This window comes from Xenopus tropicalis, chromosome 7 (genome assembly GCF_000004195.4).
Source record: "Xenopus tropicalis strain Nigerian chromosome 7, UCB_Xtro_10.0, whole genome shotgun sequence".
NCBI classification, from domain to species: domain Eukaryota; kingdom Metazoa; phylum Chordata; class Amphibia; order Anura; family Pipidae; genus Xenopus; species Xenopus tropicalis.
This window is the reverse complement of record NC_030683.2, coordinates 63,348,247-63,369,615: the sequence shown is the minus strand read 5'-3', so window position 1 is coordinate 63,369,615 and position 21,369 is coordinate 63,348,247. Positions and strand designations below refer to the sequence as shown.

At 39.7% G+C, this 21,369-nt stretch overlaps 1 protein-coding gene across 4 annotated transcripts in view; it reads right to left on the bottom strand.

Moving 5' to 3' along the window:
- Positions 1 to 9,788: 9,788 nt before the first annotated feature.
- Positions 9,789 to 21,369, bottom strand: part of rassf4 (Ras association domain family member 4) — an 88,773-nt gene continuing 77,192 nt past the window's right edge. For 3 of the 4 annotated variants that reach the window (XM_031904745.1, XM_012965863.3, XM_031904744.1), the window contains 4 exons: positions 19,308 to 19,359; positions 15,566 to 15,687; positions 12,273 to 12,370; positions 10,370 to 11,393 (listed from right to left, as the gene is read on the bottom strand). In XM_031904745.1, coding sequence (XP_031760605.1) covers positions 11,324 to 11,393; positions 12,273 to 12,370; positions 15,566 to 15,687; positions 19,308 to 19,359 — 342 coding nt within the window. In that variant the 3' untranslated portion in view covers positions 10,370 to 11,323. 4 annotated transcript variants of the gene reach the window in all.

Here is a 21,369-nt window from a genome sequence, read left to right as displayed (position 1 = left end):
AAAGCTTGCATTTTACCCCATTATGTACCCCACATTTAGTAACGTACCAACATAAAACACTCTAAGTATGAACGCCACTAGTCTACTGAACAGTTTGATGCCCAATATGAATAGATTTACCAAACTATGTGGGGTACAGAGGATGCCAAATTGAAATACAGCAGACAAAATGTCCATGTGCAAAGACAAGTAACAAAGAACAATGTAAAAAGCAATAAAATTGATAAAGATAAAAAAAAAAATCACTAAAATCATTTTTTTTTTTTTTGCCTAATAATATCTGCGGGCAGAATAACAGTTTGAGTATTTTGGCTAGGGCAAATAAGTTTTACAGACAAAGTCAAGCAAACAACAACTATGCATAACTGAAAATGCTATAAAATGGCTAAACATGCAGTAAAATACCCAAAAATCCACCAAAATCACAGAAAATGTAGTAGAAACACCAAAATAATACACAAAAGTTATTGCGCAGTGCGGTTAGCGAATACACTATCCGCAATGGCAATAAAACATTTTTTTCAGGCAAGAATAAAAACGATGCGATTAGAAAAAAAAAAAATAATTACAAAATTACATAAGTGTGTAAGTGTGTGTGTACATGTGTGTAAAATGTGTTTTGTGTGCATGTGTGCGAGTGTGCAACCAAGTGTGAGTTTTCTGTAAGTGCTGTAAGTGATGAATGTTTGAAAACCTCCCAAAAATGCATGTGTGTGTGTGTAAGTGTGAGTATAAGTGTGTATTAGTGTAATAAATGTGTGATTGTGTGTTTGTGTGTGTATTTGCCACTTACTTGGGGTCTAGAAGATCAGGATCTGCAGGAGAAACTCGATCTGGCACAGCAGCAGTAGATCATGTGAGGAGGCGTGTCAGGAAGCAGGGGGGCCAGAGGGGGAAGCTGCGGAAGGGAGAGGAGCTGCACAGAAAGCCACGTGGATGGCAGGTGAGTCTCATGGGGCCCCTGGGCGATCGCTGCCCAGGGGCCACTCGTTCCCCACCTCTGACTGTTGTCTGGAGGCTGGGGAACGAGTGGGGAGCGAAGGAATGGCTTGAAAAGCCATTCCTCCGCTCCCAAAACCGGAAGTGCAGCAGGACGTAGAATCTACGTTCTGTGGCACTTTGGTCCTTTGATACACAGGACGTAGATTCTACGTCCTGTGGCACTAAAAAGGTTAAAACGCGGTGGTGGCAGTTATTAAGTTTAGGTGGGTTGGGCTGTTTGGGGTTTGATTGCATGAGTTAGCGAGAAACTATGTAGTTGATGTGTTAACCCTTACAGCCGCCCGCCTGGTCACGTACGTCTGTGGTGGCGTTCTTGACAGTTTACTTCTTCTGCTTCTTTCCAGCTGTAAAATAATGGTCATTGGTGACATCATAGTAATAATAATATTATTATTATAAATTATTTAAAAAAAAAACTGGCTGGTTGGTAGGTAGGTAAAATGAGGCCAAACAACTAGATCGCTGTTGAAATTCCAGACTGGAGAGTGGACAGACAAAAGTAAAATATTTCTCAGAAAACAGAAAAAAGACCAATTAAAAAATTAAACATAAAGGGCCTGATTCACTAAAGTGCGATAAAAATTATCGCACGCTTTTTTGACGTTAAATAAGTCGCAAAAATTAGCGCGCGATTCACCATAGTATTATCGTGTGCGCCATTTTCGCATGCGGTATTTTTCGCACTAGTTTTAGCGCATGCATTAATATCCACGCTGAAAAGAATATGATCGCATGATTCACTATAACTTTTGCAAGCTAAATATCGCATTCGGCTATGCGAAAATTAACACCTACTACAGGCAGGCGAAATATTATAGAAAAGAACAGTAAATGAGTTTTTTGCAATAAAATATGGACTTACAGTGTTATTTATTCAAGTATGTGTCCTTTTACTCAATTTTACTCAAAATTAACACCTACTACAGGCAGGCGAAAAATTATAGAAAAGTACAGTAAATGAGTTTTTTGCAATAAAATATGGACTTACAGTGTTATTTATTCAAGTATGTGTCTTTTTACTCAATTTTACTCAAAATTAACACCTACTACAGGCAGGCGAAAAATTATAGAAAAGTACAGTAAATGAGTTTTTGGCAATAAAATATGGACTTACAGTGTTATTTATTCAAGTATGTGTCTTTTTACTCAATTTTACTTAAGTCTTGGCATGTATGGAATTTCGCTACTAATATACAGTACTAGCGGTGAATATGTTGTCGCCAAAATATACAGTACTATAGCGGTGAATATTTTGTCGCGATAATGTACTGTAGCGGTGAATATTTTGTCGCGCAAAATACATTACTATGTATATTTTGGCGATTTTTTTTTGCGGACATTTTGTGGCGATTTTGTAATCTCGTGACATGTGCGACTTGGGGCCATTTTGTGTCATTGAGCCTGCAGCCACCAAACTGAGAGGACCATGCCTGGGGTTTCTGATCTGCTTCCAGGGGAGAGGCGCTACATTATCAGCGTGCTCCTGCGTGCAGGATATGATGACCCGCCGCTGGGGGACTTAGGGGTCCACGAGAGGAAGGGGGCAATCCTGGGCAAGCTAAGAGAGGGTTTGCTCGCCGGGTTTGCCCTTGATGTGGACCCCCGCCAGCTCCAGCGTCTGTGGTCCGACCTGAAGCGCAGGAGCCCAGAACTGGTCGCTGAAATTGCAGAAGGTAATTATTGTACTTTATTATGCTTTTACAGTATACGTTCAGTAAAAGATTTAGCAAGTAATTTGAACTAAAGGTACAAATGTAAGAAATGTCAGGGATGATGAAAGTAACATAGTAACATAGTAAGTTGGGCTGAAAAAAGACATACGTCCATCATGTTCAACCATAATGCCAGTGAGGAACTGAAACGTTGGTCACAATAAACCTCTGAATATTATTTCACATCTTTGTGACTCCTTGTGAAAATCCTGTGTGTGCTGTCACCCCATGCCTGTTTGTTTTGCCACAGGCACCCGGGTATTATTGTTCCTTATGGTGTGCAGCTTCCCAGCACTTCCTATTGTGTATATATATATATATATATATATATATATATACACATCTATTTTCAAATACATATGCATAAATAAGTTTAAAGCAGGGAGCGGCCCATAGTGTGAGTCATTTGGGGGAAGGGCCACGAATGTTTTAGGGGGCCCTGGCTAACAATGTCTGTGTGTCCTTTGTATTGATGTGAGGGTTCACAGGGGGAGGGGCCATTGGGGGCGTGGGAGGAGGGGGACCCAAAAAATGTTGTTGTGAGGGGCCCCGTTATTTATGATGGTGTATGAATGTATATATATATATATAATATATTACACAAAATAACATCTTGCAATACTATTTCACAGAACTTCAGCTGGCGCTTCCTCCCGACTACCGGCCCCCGAGGCCCGACCTGCGGCCCCCGAGGCCCAACCACCGGCCCCAGAGCACCCAGCCAGGCCCCAGAGGCGGAGGAGGCCGATGAGGCCATGGAGGCCCCGGACACCACCCCCTTTACTCCTCCCCCAGTTTGTCCCCAGTTTCCCCAGCCCTTGAGTTCCCCTCCCAGCCCCCCGGATGCCAGCCACCAGGTTCTCCTGCTGACGAGGGAAGATCACGTCGGTCCATGCAGGAGGACCTGGACAATATGAAGGTGAGCTGGCCCAGCTCCGGGGGGAAGTTGCTGAACTGAGGAGGGATGTCACCGAACTCAAGGGCAGCAAGCCCTAAGTTTCCCCCCCCCCTTTTTTTATTTTATACTATTAAGTAAAAGTTTTTAGTTTTATACTAGTAATGTCTCATTATTTATCCTTCATTGATACGGTATTCTATACTTTCATGTAGTTTCCCCTACACTCTGACATTTATCAGTAACAGCATCAATATGCTATATGGGTTAAATGTTTGCAAATATTCTGCCAACAATTTAGTCTTTAGCCCATTTTGCTGAATAGTAAAACTTGTGTTAATTAGTACGTAGCGTATGTTCTGGCGAGTGTGATAACTGCCAATCCAATGTTTTGTTGCCAGAATAATTGCAATATTATCTTTGTCCCCGTTTAATAAAGTGCCCATAACATATTTGCCATTTATTCTAAAATCTCCCACTTAATTTAAGCCACTTTAGCAAACGGACCCCTAAGTATTTTGCTAAATATTCTTAAATGCCCCCCCCTTTTTATTATCTCTAGCACTTCTTTTTTTTTTCTTACTTATATTTTTATAGTTTTTTGGGGGGTTTTTTTGCAAATAAACTTTTATACAGCACCTCTCTAGCACTCTGTGCTCTCCCAGGGCAAAATGTCGCCATTTTATGCTGCCGATTGTCGCGACAATTAGCGCATGCGATAAATAGCGTGCATGAGGAAAATACCGCGCACGCTATTTATCGCGCCAAGAATATTGCATGAAATACCGAGCGTAAAATAGCGCAAGTGTACTAATAGTGAATCATGCAAAAAGTCTCGAAAATTAAGATGCACTTTAGTGAATCAGGCCCATATACTATTTAACATGTAAACAAATGTGAATATCTCAAATCATCAGTGCACTCTAGTTAACATTGGGATAATAAGAGTACAGTGCTGTTATACTGAAATAAGATATATAAATATTCTTTAAATTGTAATATGAAAACACCTTTAACGTAAGTCAGCAAGAAACGTATTAGGTAAAGGACAAAAAGGGTGATGGTTATTTATATAAGATACATAGGGTCGATTCACTAAAGGTCGATAACACTTATTGTATGCTTTTTTGCGTTAAAAAGCATGTGATAATTAAGTCCCGATTCATCAAAATCATTTCGCATGCGCTAAGACGCATATCGCATGCACAAGAAAATGCATTGCATTATTTACCTGGCATTGCGTTAATTAGCTAATAGAAATAATACTAACGCATGATTCGCAAACACATATGATGCGTTAAACGCGCTAAATATTGCATTAGTCTGTGCGAATATTAACACCTACTTGGGGTAGGCGGTACTTAAAGTAAGTTGTGGTCCGTGACCTTTTGGCAACACAACATGGACTTTGCAGTGGAATTTTTTCAAGTATGTGTTTGGCCCTAGGGTGATGTATCCTCCAGTTTTCAGGGAAATGGTGATTTTCAAAACAGTAGTTTTCCAAAAGTAATGGTTACGTGCGTAAAAGCGTGCAACACGCCGGGAAATAACGCAAGAAAAACGCCCAGTTTTATAACGTATAGAACATCGCTTCTTAATTATGACACGTGTCATTTTAGTGAATCGAGCGTTAAGATACACCACTTAAGTGTATTACATTTTGCATACATACACATTTGAAAAGACCTACAGATTGCAGTGAAAATTAGTGGAGCTGTTAACTGTAGTAATATGTTTGGGGACTATGCATACATACCTGAAAGTGTATGATATTAGTATCATTTAATTGTATGAATGTACATAGTGCACAAGATATCTGTAAGGATTTAAACAGTGAGTCAGTCAGATGGTAATTCAGTTGCTCAAGTTGGGAATCCTTTGAAGTGCCTTTGTGTTGGTTACCTTGGTATTTATTATAGGGGGTTGGTCAACACCAAGATATCACAGGAAGCCAACTGAAGGGTCTTTTGCATTTCAAAGTTGAATTGTGTGCACAGTTGTTTATGGTAAGACAGCTCCTTATGGGAACTACCCGACTGACTAACACATTCTGATGCCTGATTATCTTGTCAGCCAATCAGAACACATCCCTACTTTGGTCAGTGAGAGCCCTAAGAGTATAACTTGTGAAGCTCTTATACTCACATAGTTTTGGACAGATTTGATAGAAACATAGACAGATAAACACACACACTCACAAAGATATATAATTTAGGTTAGGGAGAAGTCCTGAAGGCTGATCCCTATAGAACAGATCCTGTGGGCATATTTAAAGGAACTCTGTATCAAACTCTGTACCAAATACACACACAAACACACACCTATTACACTAATATACACTTATACTCACACTTACACACACATGCATTTTTGGGAGGTTTTCACACATTCATAGCACTTACAGAACTCACACTTACTTGCACACACACACATGCACACAAAAACATTTTACCTAATGTACACACACACTTACACACTTATGTAATTTTGTAAAAAATTTTTTATCGCATCATTTTTATTCTTGCCTGAAAAAAATGTTTTATTGCCATTGCAGATAGTGTATTCGCTAACCGCACTGCGCAATACCTTTTGTGTATTATTTTGGTGTTTCTACTACATTTTCTGTGATTTTGGTGCATTTTTGGGTATTTTATTGCATTTTAGCCATATTATTGCATTTTCAGTTATGCATAGTTGTTGTTCGCTTGACTTTGTCTGTAAAACTTATTTGCCCAAGCCAAAATACTCAAACTGTTATTCTGACCGCAGATATTTTTAGGCAAAAAAAAAATGATTTTAGTGATTTTTTTTTTATTTTTATCAATTTTATTGCTTTTTACATTGTTCTTTGTTACTTGTCTTTGCACATGGACATTTTGTCTGCTGTATTTTAATTTGGCATCCTATGTACCCCACATAGTTTGGTAAATCTATTCATATTGGGCATCAAACTGTTCAGTAGACCCCTGGCGTTCATATTTAGAATGTTTTATGTTGATACGGTACAAATTGTGGGAGTACATAATGGGGTAAAATGCAAGCTTTGTGACAATTTTCATAAAAACCGTTCTGTTTAGCATAGCTTTGTAGTTTGCTGTAGAAAGATGTATTTACCCATTTTTGTTTTGTCAGAATGTGTACTTTCGGAAAATGTATGGTTTTCTAGGGTCTCTGTACTGTTAGGGGGTCTTATGCCACATAATACACATACTGGGTGAAAAATTGCATGAGCCGGAGTGCATGAGCCAGAGTGTCTTGTGTCTTGTCTTGTGAAAATTCATATGCACTATTTTTATTTGGGTGCCCCTGTACGGCACGCAGTTTGGCCAATATATGTATATAGGGCATCAAACTGTTCAGTAGGCCCCTGGCGTTCATATTTAGAGAGTTTTATGTTGATACATTACAAAATGTGGGGGTACATAATGAGGTAAAATGCAAGCTTTGTGACGATTTTCAGAAATGTCATAAAAACCGTTCTGTTTAGCATAGCTTTGTAGTTTGGTAGTTTGCAGTAGAAAGATGTATTTACCCATTTTTGTTTTGTCAGAATGTGTATTTTCGGAAAATATATGGTTTTCTAGGGTTTCCATACTGTTAGGGGGTCTTATGGCACATAATACTCGTAACGGGTGCAAAATTTGCACGAGCCGGAGCGTTATATGTGAAAATTCATATGCACTATATTTTTATTTGGGTGCCCCTGTAGTTTGGTAAATCTAAGCATATAGGGCATCAAACTGTTCAGTAAACAGTCTAAAATGAAAAAAACATCTAATTTTCCATAATATAAACACACATACCAGAAACAAAAATTATTTTATGCACGAAAATACAACTGATTTGGAAAGTCCCATGTCTCCTGAACGTGCCAATAAAAAATATATATAGTTTTATGGATCTAAAGCTGCATACTTTAGATTTCAAGGCCAAAAATTCCACTAACAGAAGGCTTAGCACAGAAAATTTTACATTTTTGGAAAAGAACAGATTCTGGGGAATCCAGAGTAGGCACAACTGTCTGTCTACTCCAAACTATCAAGTCGCAATGCTTTCCTAAAGTTATTGTTTTTTATCAAAATTTGTGAAATTTTTAAAAAAAATCACCCCTTCAACACATTTACATCCTTTCTGTGGGATAATGCTACACAAAAGTATACTCACCTCAGAAAGCCATATATTTTTGGAAAGTACTCCAAAGTACCAAGCCGCAAAGCTTGCTGCTGCAAGCCAGTGGGAGGCGACGCTGGGGGGAAGAAGGAAGCAGGACTAAGCAACAGACGCGATGCGATCACTTCTGCTGCTTGGAGGTCGGTCCTGCAACGCTCGTGGCACATGCCACCTCTGCAGAGAGAATCTTTATCTGCCAAACAACGTACGGCGCACATCGTTGGCAGATAAAGCCTTTTTCTGTAACTACGTACGTTGTTGGCAGCAAAAGGGTTAAGCATCAATGTAGGACACATTTTCTCCCCATTAAACAAATTAATTGTCCCTGGTAGTCAGAAGGCTTCTCGATTTTGCAGATGCTGTGCATCTGGACAGTTAAATAAAACATCCATACAACTATTAACCTCAATGGTTTAGCACTACATTGTTTGTTTTTCCCATGCATGGTATATGCGAGTTGATTGGCCTTGTCATTTGTATCTTGTGCAGCTATTCATGTTACTAGTGACTCACCACTAATAATACATTTTACCTCTAAGGGCATGAAGAAACAATGAGACACAGGTAGGGCCCCATTAGGTCATATCTGCAGGTTGCCAAAAATTGCATACCAAGTACAATCACTTCAATAATGTACAGTGTAAATAGTAAACATTGGTGCAAATGTGAACCGCAATAACCACAATAATCAATTAATCACAGTAATGTTAAAGTACATATAGCCACGCTCTTTGCTTTTGTGGTTGTTATAGGGTATAGGACCCCATTAGGTCATATCTGCAGGTTGCCGAAAAATGTATACAAAGTGCAATCACTTCAATAATCAAGAGTGTAAATAGTAAACATTGGTGCAAATGTGAACCACAATAATCAATCAGTAATGTTTAAGTATACATAGCCATGGTCTTTGCTTTTGTGGTTGTTATAGGGTATATTTTCTGCTCATACAGAAATCACAGTCCTGAATGGATAATCAGTTGCTGAAAAGCTGAAAGAGTGGATTTGGAAAATGCAGTTACAAGGGCAAAGTCAGACCTGGCATACACTCTGCTTTTCTCCACCAGTGTTTTGCTGACAGATGGAGAGAAGCAGATCAACTCTCACCAGCAGCTCCATGTAGCTGCACTTACAGGCACAGCTTCAGCCTGAATGCAGCTACATGGAGTGAAGATTGGGCTGAAAATGTGAAAGCATGCATTTTTCGGACCATCTCCGCTCCGCTTAGCTGCACTCGGGCAGAAGCTGCGCCTGTGAGTGTACTTTGCAAACAGAACGAAGAACTTACCATGAACTCAGTGGTTAGAAGATCAGAGTTGACTGGATCAGTCAACTGGAGGAGTGGTGCAGTGCAAATATTGACGTGTTTAACCCTTTTAATCACTGTAACATTGATTTCTCTGTAGAAGAGCAATGATACATGAGTCGCCCCGAGATTAATCTTTTCTAGCTGTACCAGTTAATCGTCTCTGAATGCTTCCTACCAGCCATAATGTAAATTGCCAGTAGGAAAGCATATATGTCGCTTCGGCTTTCTGAAGTCGCCCAAAGTCACCTTGCAAGAAAACTTTAGGCAACTTCAAAAACCCAAACTGATGCATATGTTTTCCTACCCACAATTTACATTATTACCAGTAGGCAAGCACTCAGATGAGAATAGTTGTCACTGTGGGGTAACTTATCTTCTCATTTGTGATTTCCTAAAGGGGCCACCTTTAGAGATGTATTTAGTATAGAAGGGCAATAAATAGGAAGGTAAAGTGGCCATATAGACACAATTTCTAGAACACAAATATTTTTTTTTTAAATACCTTTAATTTTTTATAGGAATTTTGAAAGGCAGTTTATGAATGAATGTGTATTATCTAACATTTCAATGAACAGGCCTGGTTTAAATAACAGATATCAGCTTTGCTGTGTTCAACAATTTTTACCAAATATGCTACAATAAAAATCATGACTTCAAAGAAATGTTTTTTTCAGGTACAGGTTATAAATAAATAGTCAAAAAGTCAGGTTAAAATTTAATTTTATTGTTACTATTCCTTTAATGTTTATTATGGAAATAGTAAACTAAATTGTCACAATACACTGTTTATTTTAAAGAGATCTCATCTTAGAAGGAAAAAAACTGTCAAGATGATTCCTGAACGCACGTTTTAACTGATTGGCCTACGGTCTCACTGGACTGATATCACACTAAGGGCCATTAAAGGAGAAAGAAAGGTAAAAAAAAAAAAGTATGCTTTATCAGAAAGGTCTATGTAAATACAGGCATAAGCACTCACAGAAACACTGCACTGAGTTCCCTGTCAAAAGATTTGTTGTGTCTGTTTTCCTCTGCCAGAGACACGCAGCTCTCTGCTCTCTCCCCTCTCCTGCTCCCCCCTCCCTCAAGAATGCTAGGAACTCACTCCCCTCCTTAGAGCCAATCAGCAGGAAGCTTTCTCATAGTCCAACTAACTGAGCATGTGAGTGGTCTGGATCTTGGTGCAGGAGTGAGGCATTATGGGAACTTTCTTTACACAGCTCAGTGTTTTTCCTTCCTGTTTGGCTTTTGATCATCTGAACGGGAGAAATATGAGGAGACTTAAGGGCACTATTGAGAGAATTGAAGGTATGCCTGCAGCTTGAGATTAAGTCTTTATTAGCCTTTCTTTCTCTTTTAATGGCATGGCCACTCTTCTGCTCATTCATCATGAACTGGCTGACAAGGTGTATCAAAAGATGAAACTGTAACAACTGAAACACCAATATCAATAATATACAGATTTTTGTGGGGATCGTTGGTCCAACATATGTACTTTTTATAATCGTTAAAAATATATGTATGACCAACTTAATTAAATGATCCCTGTAGATCTTAGCCCAAAAAAAACCGATCAGGCTGTCTATAGTAGTCCTGAGTGAAACTCTTTACCATTTTTGTGGGAGAATCAAATAAAAAAAAATTAGACTCATGTCGGCACAGTGCCTAGATATAATTTGCTATTTTTGTGTAGTTAATAGCAAATTAATAGACAGGTAAGTGATCTATTCTTTTTAATTTCATAGTATAAAAGTACTGAATTTGTGTTCTTTGAACTGCTCACCTCTGCTCACATCAAAATGTAAACTGTGCTTGAGATAAAAAGTATAACCATGGATATGCCCTTGACACTTAACCTTGTAGATCACATCCTAGCAAACAGCTGCAATTCCAGTGGAGAGGAAGTGGATGGTCAGTAGTTACAGGGCTACTGCTCCAGATACTTTCTTGCATTTTGGAACTGCTTTGAATTCTACATGATCCAGCTTAATTTCTATCCAATTTTTTTTCTCTTCACTTAGCTTCAAAAACAGAGTTCATGAAACTAAACTGTTTGCATTTGTGCATAGCTAAGTCTCTAAGGCGTTATCCCTTTCCTGAGAAACAAGAACATCAACTCGAGCAAGTATGCAACTGCAAGTGAGGCATGCATTGCAATTTAAATACTATGTCCCTGATCACAGTAGTGTAACAGGTAGTTCTGCCCACATCTGTTCTTTGTGGCACAGAAAGGGTTGTTCAGGCATAACTTTCACAAATATGTAATTGCTCCAAGCGCTGCACCATCATCATACGTAGGGCATTATATCTGTAAAGTTGAAATATATGTTTAGAGATTATAGAAAGCAGGATATTCCACAGTGATGTACTATTATGAACAAATGACATAGGAAGATCTGGAATTCTTGTTAAAGCTGAAAACAGATATTTACATTTGCAGATGGCAAGGTTGAGAAAAGATTTATCTTATATTGAAGGAAAACCATATAACTATTTCAGCAAGCAGGAATCCTGGCGGCAAAAGTCAGCACTTTGTATGCAACTTGTCTCTGTGCTTCAAAAGGGAGAGCAGAGGCCCATGGCTACTTACACAATCCACTATGCAGTGTGGAAAGTGCAAAAAAAGTCTGATCGTGGTCTTTTTTAAAAGGGCAAGGAAAGGCTAAGTTAATTGGGGGTGCCAAAATATTAGGCACCCCCAAGTGACTTTAATCGCTTACCTTGTACCCCGGGCTGGTGCCCCTGTTAGGAGAAAACAGCACCAACCCGGGGTACCTGTAGCGAGCACTTCCTCCTTCCTGCTTCGTTTTGCCGGCAAATTCCCGGGACCGCATGCGCATTAGAGTGAAAAGCCGACTTCTCTGTTAAAGTTCGGCTTTTTCACTTTACTGCGCATGCGCGCGCGAGCGAAGCAGGAAGGAGGAAGCGCTGCAGCTACCCCGGGCTGGTGCTGTTCTCTCAGAACAGGGGCACCAGCCCGGGGTAAAAAGTAGGCGATTTAAGTCACTTGGGGGTGCCTAACATTTTGTTACCCCTAAGTGACTTAAATCGCCTACTTTTTATCTCCTTTAACTCTGGAACAAGCACACAGTCTGTTCCACACATAAACTCTAATATGACTAGTCTTTCCACTAGTGTCACAATTACAAGTGCACGCCCTTCTCTTGTCTTTTGCAGCTTTACTTACTTTTCAGTCAGTTTGATGATCTCTCGGTCTTCTTCTTCCTTCAGTTTCTTAACAAAACTATCCAACACAGGCATCTCAAACTTAATATACTGGGCCACCTAGTGAAACAGCTTCGTTGGTGACTTTATAATGTTTATATGGTGCAAGAAAATAAAGACAAAACATTCCAAAATGTATACATTTATAATATGCAGATCCTGTGCTGTTTTGGTATATGGTGAGGGCTGCAGAGATTTGCCAGGCACACATAGGGTTAAGTTTCACTCTTAATCAGGTAATTACACTGCGCTCAAAGAGGTATGGACACCTTTGCAATTCACAATATGTTAATAAAATATTAATCATAACCATGTTGTATTTGCACCAACTTATTCACAGACCAATTTTCCTACATTTTTTCTCCTCTACTGACAATTTAAAAAAAAAAATGGCATTACAAAGTGGGTGTGGCTTTGTTTGTGTTGTATCTACAACTTTTTTGACATTCCCACCGCATTCAACATTTATACCCACAACATTTGCTAAAATGTTGGGAAAAATGTCAATAGGATAATTTGGCTTAAGTCTGTATAGAGAACTTTTTGGAGCACTAATGATATTTTAACAGTGCAATAACGACAGTAATTTACTGTGTATACAACAGTTGGAAACATTATGACAAATCTGTCTGAATTTGTTGTGTTTTCAACATTTTTACAATTTGTTGGCCGACACTTTAAGAGCTGTGTACGTACTGACACATTTGTGAATCCCCTGTGAATCTGTCTTTTGAGAGGCTTTTTTTTTTAATGTAAACAAAACCTGTTTCCAGTAGCTGGAAACCTTTTATAGTGAGGGACGACTTATGAAAAAGGTGCATATTTGTCTAACAGGTGTTTCTTTTTATGTATGACTATTGTATTGTTGGCAAAGTGAAGTGTTAATGAATGGAAACTGCTTTATTTCATGCTTTATAAAGAATAAAACAGTTGTAGACCTGTTGTTTGAAAAAAACTACAGTGCCTTAATCATAAAGGAAACCCTGCATTTAGCTCTCACTTCACAGCTCTCCCTGAAAAACTTTTCTAAATAGTAAGATGGAACTTTTCTTTTTCTAAATGTAATGGATGCCCTTGTGTCTGCTGGAAGGACCTACTGGCAAATAAAGCGTTAAAGAATTAATTATATGGTTCCCTTATATATTTATAGTAGTTATCATTCTTAAGTGCCTCTTGTGACGGGTTAATCATAAACAATGGCGGAATTAATTTAATTTCTCTCTGATGAGATTAGGGACTGATACCCAAAGGCTCCAACACGTCTGCCCCAGCCTGATTGGACACAATAGGCAGATAATCCAGTTACCCAGGCACCTATACTTCTCCCCACCCCTGCATAGAAATAATTGGGGCTTGCTGGGAGGATGGGCCAACAGGGACATAAAAAGAGCCCCAAAGTGAGCTTGGAGGTCAGTCTTCAGAGAGAGAGAGGAAAGGGTTCCTGCACTTTGGATCAACTGCTTCAGTTACTCTTTGGCCATTATTTTCTTCAGACTGTGGATATACTTCTGTGGGACTTTGGAACTGCCTTTTTGCTATTTTACTTCCTTAGAAGAATTTGTTGCTGTGTGATGTCATTGGACTTTACAAAAATTAAATGCTGGAATGCTACAAGGTTTCTCTCCAGTGTTTGAGCATACAGTTGTTAGGTCATTTTCATGACACCTCTTCTCCAGCGTAAACAACTCAAACTTGGCCAGTCTTCTTCCATAACTAAGACTACTAACTACTTTTCATACCCCTTACCAGCATTCTTTCTAACTTGATAATATCTATTTTGAGAACTGGAGACCAAAGCTGCTGGCAAAGTATGTTAAGTATGCATTTGCCCAACAGAGCCCCATTAAGTTTATTTCAGATTTTTGTTCATCCCAGTCGCATGACCTTACAATTATCAACATTAAATCCCATCTGCCACTTAGCAGCCCAGATTGCTAGTTTGTAAAGATCTGGCTGCACGGTTGCTAGATTCTGGATAAAATTATCTGGGCTGCATAGCTTCATGTCATTTGCAGTACAACACAGAACCCTGCGGGACCCCACTAAGAACCCTTCTCCAATTGAGAATTACCACTGACAACCACCCTTTGTACATGATCCTTTAGCCAATTTCCTATCAAAATACAAATAACATTACTAAGATCAACAGGCCCTAGTTTAGAAAGCAGTCTTTTATGGGGCACTATATTCAACACTTGGCAAAATCTAAATACATTTAATGCAACCTTACCTTGTTCAAATTCTTACTGGCCTTATAATAAAAAGCAATCTGACATGATTTATCCTTGACAAAGCCAAGTTGATTTGTACTTATAATGCCATTCTCCAGAACATAATTTTGTTTGTGAACTCTTAACAAACCTTCAAATAGCTTGCCCACCACAGATGTCAAACTCACAGGCCTACAATTGCCAGGCTGAGATCACCATCCCTTCTTTAATAATGGAATTACAGTTTTTCCTCACATTAGCCAAATTATCCTCACAGCAGCCAAATGATTAAAAAAAAAAAAAAAAAAAAAACAAACACACACCAATCAAAATGGTTGGAACAGCATTTTATCTGCATTGTAATCTTGATATTTGATTTTAATTTAAAATCTAAACTTATTGGTGTCTTATTTATAGCAAATTTGCAGCTGGTTAGTAACCCATAGCAACCACTCACTGCTTAGATTTTTCACCCAGCAGTAAGTAGAAAAATAAAAGCAAAAACTTGATTGGTTGCTATGGGTTACTGCCCAGCATTCATAAATGAGCTATTGTTGTTCTAGTGTATTTAATAACGGCTCATTACATGTTTAGGTAACAATTAAGATACCTTTATTTGCTTAAGTGTATGTGTACATTATACATTGCCTCCTTCATTTTTTTCTAGTTGTGTACAGGTGTGATCTTTTTTGTTAGGAAAGGGGCTTCAGATTTAGATCTGTGTGCATGTATGTGGAGAAAATGAGCAGAAGGTAAAGGGTAAGGTTTCTCATACCGAGAGGCTAATGTGTGCGGAACTAACATTACTGGGAGCCGTAGACACTGATGTCTAGGGATGAGTAGGGACCTGGCTGCAGTATTGGGGGCCATTTTCTCCTTACAACTGCATTAACACTGGAATTATGAGAAAAAATACATGTGGCTGTTTTTAAAAATAGTACCTTGCACATTGTGGTATGTTATGTAAATTACTCCTTTAATCTACCTCAATCAGCATAAGATTGGGGCCTGTTTTCTCAGCTCTGCAGAAGCCTGGGTTACTTACATCATGTGAAATTTCCTCTCCAAGATCAGTCTCCATCATGAATATCTTGGCAATCCTCTCACTGGGTCCTTGCAAGATCCTACAGATCAGTGGGAACTCTGTTTCTCCAAGTTTTGTTCTCTCTTTTTGAAATGCGGAGGAATGTAACGATTAGAATAACCAATATATTAACTAACTAAATAAATAAACTAAATAAATGAATAATGTAAAATAATGTATATATTCTTTAGGTATTTGCCAAATCCCAAGACCTTTTGCATTATTCAGTTTTAAAGCTTGAGACTAATGAAAGGAATACATTTTTGCTCATAGATCATACAAAGTTTTTTAATAATTGTACAGTACTATACCCCCAGAATGAATACTTTGCCAACAGGTAGTCTGTATCATAATAAAAGAAACATTAAAGAATGTTACCAAACTGGAATATACACTGCTCAAAAAAAATAAAGGGAACACTTAAACAACACAATGTAACAAGTCAATCACACATCTGTGAAATCAAACTGTCCACTTAGGTAGCAACACTAATTGACAATCAATTTCACATGCTGTTGTGCAAATGGAATAGACAACAGGTGGAAATTACAGGCAATTAGCAAGACATCCCCAATAAAGGAGTGGTTCTGCAGGTGGTGACCACAGACCACTTCTCAGTTCCTATGCTTTCTGGCTGATGTTTTGGTCACTTTTAAATGCTGGCGGTGCTTTCACTCTAGTGGTAGCATTAGACAGAGTCTACAACCCACACAAATGGCTCAGGTAGTGCAGCTCATCTAGGATGGCACATCAATTCGAGCCGTGGCAAGAGGGTTTGCTGTGTCTGTCAGCGTAGTGTCCAGAGCATGTAGGCGCTACCAGGAGACAGGCCAGTACATCAGGAGATGTAGAGGAGGCCGTAGGAGGGCAACAACCCAGCAGCAGGACCACTACCTCCGCCTTTGTGCAAGGAGGATCAGGAGGAGCACTGCCAGAGCCCTGGAAAATGACCTCTAGTGGGCCACAAATGTGCATGTGTCTGCTCAAAAGGTCAGAAACAGACTCCATGAGGGTGGTATGAGGGCCCGATGTCCACAAGTAGGGGCTGTGCAGGACGTTTGGCATTTGCCAGAGAACACCAAGATTGGCAAATTCGCCACTGGTGCTCTGTGCTCTTCACAGATGAAAGCAGGTTCACACTGAGCACATGTGACAGACGTGACGGTATCATTTCTTTGGGGGGGCGCACAGCCCTCCATGTGCTCGCCAGAGGTAGCCTGACTGCCATTTGGTACCGAGATGAGATCCTCAGACCACTTGTGAGACCATATGCTGGTGTGGTTGGCCCTGGGTTCCTCCTAATGCAATGCTAGACCCCATGTGGCTGGAGTGTGTCAGCAGTGCCTGCAAGACGAAGGCTTTGATGCTATGGACTGGCCCGCCCATTCCCCAGACCTGAATCCAACTGAGCACATCTGGGACATCATGTCTCACTCCATCCACCAACACCACGTTGCACCACAGACTGTCGGGGAGTTGGTTGATGCTTTAGTCCAGGTCTGGGAGGAGATCCCTCAGGAGACCATCTGCCACCTCATCAGGAGCATGCCCAGGCATTGTAGGGAGGTCATACAGGCACGTGGAGGCCACACACACTACTGAAACTCATTTTGACTTGTTTTAAGGACATTACATCAAAGTTGGATAAGCCTGTAGTGTTTTTTTACACTTTAATTTTGAGTGTGACTCCAAATCCAGACCTCCATGGGTTGATAAATTTGATTTCCATTGATCATTTTTGTGAGATTTTGTTGTCAGCACATTCAACTATGTAAAGAACGAAGTATTTAATAAGAATATTTCATTCATTCAGATCTAGGATGTCTTATTTTTGTGTTCCCTTTATTTTTTTGAGCAGTGTATATATATTTAGTAAATATAGCCCATTTACATCTTTTTCCTTGAGCCACTATTTTTGTGATGGTCTGTGTGCTCCCTCAGAGATCACCTGACCAGAAATACTGCAGCTCTAAATGTAACAGAAAGAAATGTGGGTGTAAAAGTCAGAACTTTGTCCATTAATTGGCTCATGTGGCCTAACATATAGCCCATGACTAAGTGCCTCTTAGCATGAAACGTGTAGGGCCACTGGAGATGTCTATTTTTTAATTCAAGTTTAATAAAGAGGATTTTCACTTTTATTTTCTGGTGCTTATGGATTCCTAGTGTGCTTGGAGGCCCCATCTCTTTTGATTGTTAAAGGTGTGTTATTCACACTATTGGAGATATGTAGGGGGGCCAATGCCACATGGGGCGGGTGCAGGCACACACAATGGAATTTGGCACAAAACTGCTTGCATATGCAGTTTCATATCGAATTCCACTGTGTGTGTCTGCACCCGGTCAGACTCAATGGCTCTGGGTGCAGGCACAACCAAAACCTGGACTGTGTTTATCCGCAGGTGGAAATGCCTATGGCCCACCAGACATTAAAGGGTGGTCATACATGGGCAGATTTAAGCTGTTGATTTGTCCTGAAAATGTTTGGTAGGCCATGAGCCCTATCAGAGATGAAGCGTGCATTTCTTGTTTATACAGTAAAGCAAAAATGCTACCTCTGCTAACGTCAGATATATAGGTATATTTAAAAGGTAGTGTCAATATTGTAAAACATTTTTTCTGAGAAATGCGTTAAAAACACAATGCTACATTGTTCCAACCTATATTTACACAAATAGTTCACTACACTTAAAGGTTAACTTTAAATCTTTAGTAGTTCACTTTTTTTTATCCAGGCAGTTTTTATTTAAGATTCACATACAATAGCATTCACATACGTTTTACATTATTTATATCAATAATGCAACCTTTCCAAATAAGCACGCAGACCATGTCAACATCTTATGGGCCTGTGTATTGGGCCCTCCAATGGGCCTACCTAACCATATTTGGCTGAAAATCAGGCAGATATTGATCAGGCAGATTTGAATTTCCTGTCTGATAAAGAACCAGATCTGTGTGTTGATGATGTGATCCTTGTTCCAATGGTCTGCACTGTGGCAATTATGATCCAGTTGTTTGGCCCTCACTCAGGGTGGGCAAATCAGGGAAAAATCTGCTCATTTGGCGAGATGTTTCAGTATATGACCACATTTAGAGAAATTTTGGATTCCTATAGACCTTTTAGTCTTAATAATACGCATTTGAAGCGGACAACTGCTGGAGCCCGGTTCATAGTTTACTAAAGGTGACCATACAGATGCAATGTTAAGAAGCATATCAGCTCTAACATTTGAACCTTTAATGTGACATTACTCTAAAGCTAGCCATACACTGCCTAATCTGCTTGTTTGGCGAGGTTGCTGGTTAAAGGAACACCAAAAAATGGGAGATTAGTCACCCAATATAGCAAAGATTTATTACAGACGACTAACCTCCCCATGTGCCACCAGCTAAGTGCTGCAGGAGCACCACAGAAATCAGTGAGGAGTGAAAAAGTGCAATAATCTTAGGATAGTCGCATTGAATGGGGGCAATTTAATTTATGCTCAATTTGTATACATTTTCCCCAAATCATTTTAAAAAGATAAATATATAAATACAGTAGTATAGCTAATGATACATTTACTGACTAGTTTAAGAATTTATTTATAAAACATAGAGCATCCAAGTAGGAATTTTACTTTTACACATTTTACTGTGTAAGGAGAATGTTGCAGGATGTGATATGTTATTCATGTGTTTTTAAATCTTTTGAACTCACCCCCTGATTCATGAAGCAAATAAAGTGCAAATTCATTAGGACTGTTTTCCACCTGCAATAAAAAGCAAAAACAAAACAAAAAAAAGAATAGGATGAAAGCATGCTGCTCCATGGTGGACATAACTTTGCAAATGTAAGTGTCATGCTTTACAGGTGATCTGTAGCAAGCTAAACAGTTTCCTGTGGGGACAATAGTAGTGTTGCACAATATTATCCATAGTTTATGAAAAAAAACCCATAAACGTTGAATATATATATATATATATAATAGAGAGAGTGCCGCACACACAGGGACTTGATGCAAAAGAAAAAAAAAACACTTTTTCTTTTGTATCAAGTCCCTGTGTGTGCGGCACTCTTTCTATTATATTTTTGCTTTTGACCTGCACCAAGGGCATTTGGACTTGTATAGGGTGTGCTCCTCCCTGTGCACTATATATATATATATATGTATATATATTTTTTTTTATTGATTTATAAGTACAATATCATATCAAATGAAATGTGCAAACCCAATGTCATAAACACGCATTTAGGGGACTATGCACCATTCTATGTAAAATACACCACACATGACCATCTGATTGCTAAGCATTACTATGTATAAAATGATCAAGCGTAACCACCTTTTATACAATTTTCTCACCAATTTGATTATTTGTGTTTACTATATATAGGCGCGGATTAAGTTGTTAAATACCACATATTTACATCACACTGCTGTTTTAACTGTTGAGAAGCCTGTTTATCAAATTGTGTAAAAGGATGTACAACAGAAAAACTAACGCTGGATCATGATTATGTTTAGTGTATATCTGATACTCAACTTTACTCTATTAACCCTTGTTTCCCCTATAATTCTCTTAAAAATTTTGCCTGTACCAATTGAGAATTATAAGGGAAACAAAGGTTAATAGAGCAAAGTTAAGTATCGGATATAAAAGGAAGTGATTAATCCTTTGAAAATATTTCTTGAAAAAGCGCGTGCATGCAAAACGCGTCAAAGTGAAGTTTGTCTGTAGTGGGTACCCGTACTTCCAGGAGGCTTGTGACGTCAGACGCCAAAGGAACGGCCACGCGGAGAGAGAGCGGTGCAAAGGGAGGTTACCCACTCAAATTAGAGTAAGTTCCCATCCGGGACAGGTTTTTTTAGCCTTTTTAACTTATTATTGGGGATATCTCCACCCTACTTTACTATATTTTATTCCATTTTCATACCCCCCAACTGTCCCGCTTTTCGCAGGACAGTCCCGGTTTTTACAGCGCGCCCCGCTGTCCCGGATAGTTGAATGAATGTCCCGCATTAAGAAAATGCGGAACATTCATTGAACAACCCAGGCACAGCGGGACGCGCTTGCTGGAGCCGAGCGCTCAGGCTCCAGCTCGTTCCGTGGCTCCTGCTCCTTATGCGGCTCCTCTAACTGCAGCGACAGGCCCTTTTATAATGTTGCGCCCGTGCATACGTGTGACGTCACACGTACGCACGGGCGCAACCTTATAAAAGGGCCTGTCACCGCCGTAGAAGGAGCCGCATAAGGATCAGGAGTCTCAAGAAGCAGCATCTATGGGGGGGAGCACTGTGTATTGGAGGTACTCTCTATGGGGGCAATTAGGGGCTACTGTGTATAGGGGGCACTGTGTATTGGAGGTACTCTCTATGGGGGCAATTAGGGGCTACTATGTATAGGGGGCACTGTGTATTGGAGGTACTCATTATGGGGGCAATTAGGGGCTACTTTGTATGGGGGGGGTACTGTGTATGGGGGAAATTGGGGGCACTGTGTATGGGGGCATTGTGTATGGGGGGTACTTTCTATGGGGGAAATTGGGGGCACTGTATGGGGGGATTGTGTATGGGGGGGTACTTTCTATGGGGCAGTGTATGGGGGCTACTGTCTGTCTATGGGGTCAATTGGGGGCACTGTCTATGGAGGGTACTGTCTATTGGGCCATCGGGGCAAAAAAATGAATTTTAAATATGGGGTGTGGTAATTGGGGCGTGGCCACAGAAGTGGGCGTGGGCAAAAAATTTGCCGCGTTGCACGCGCCAAATCTTTTTGTC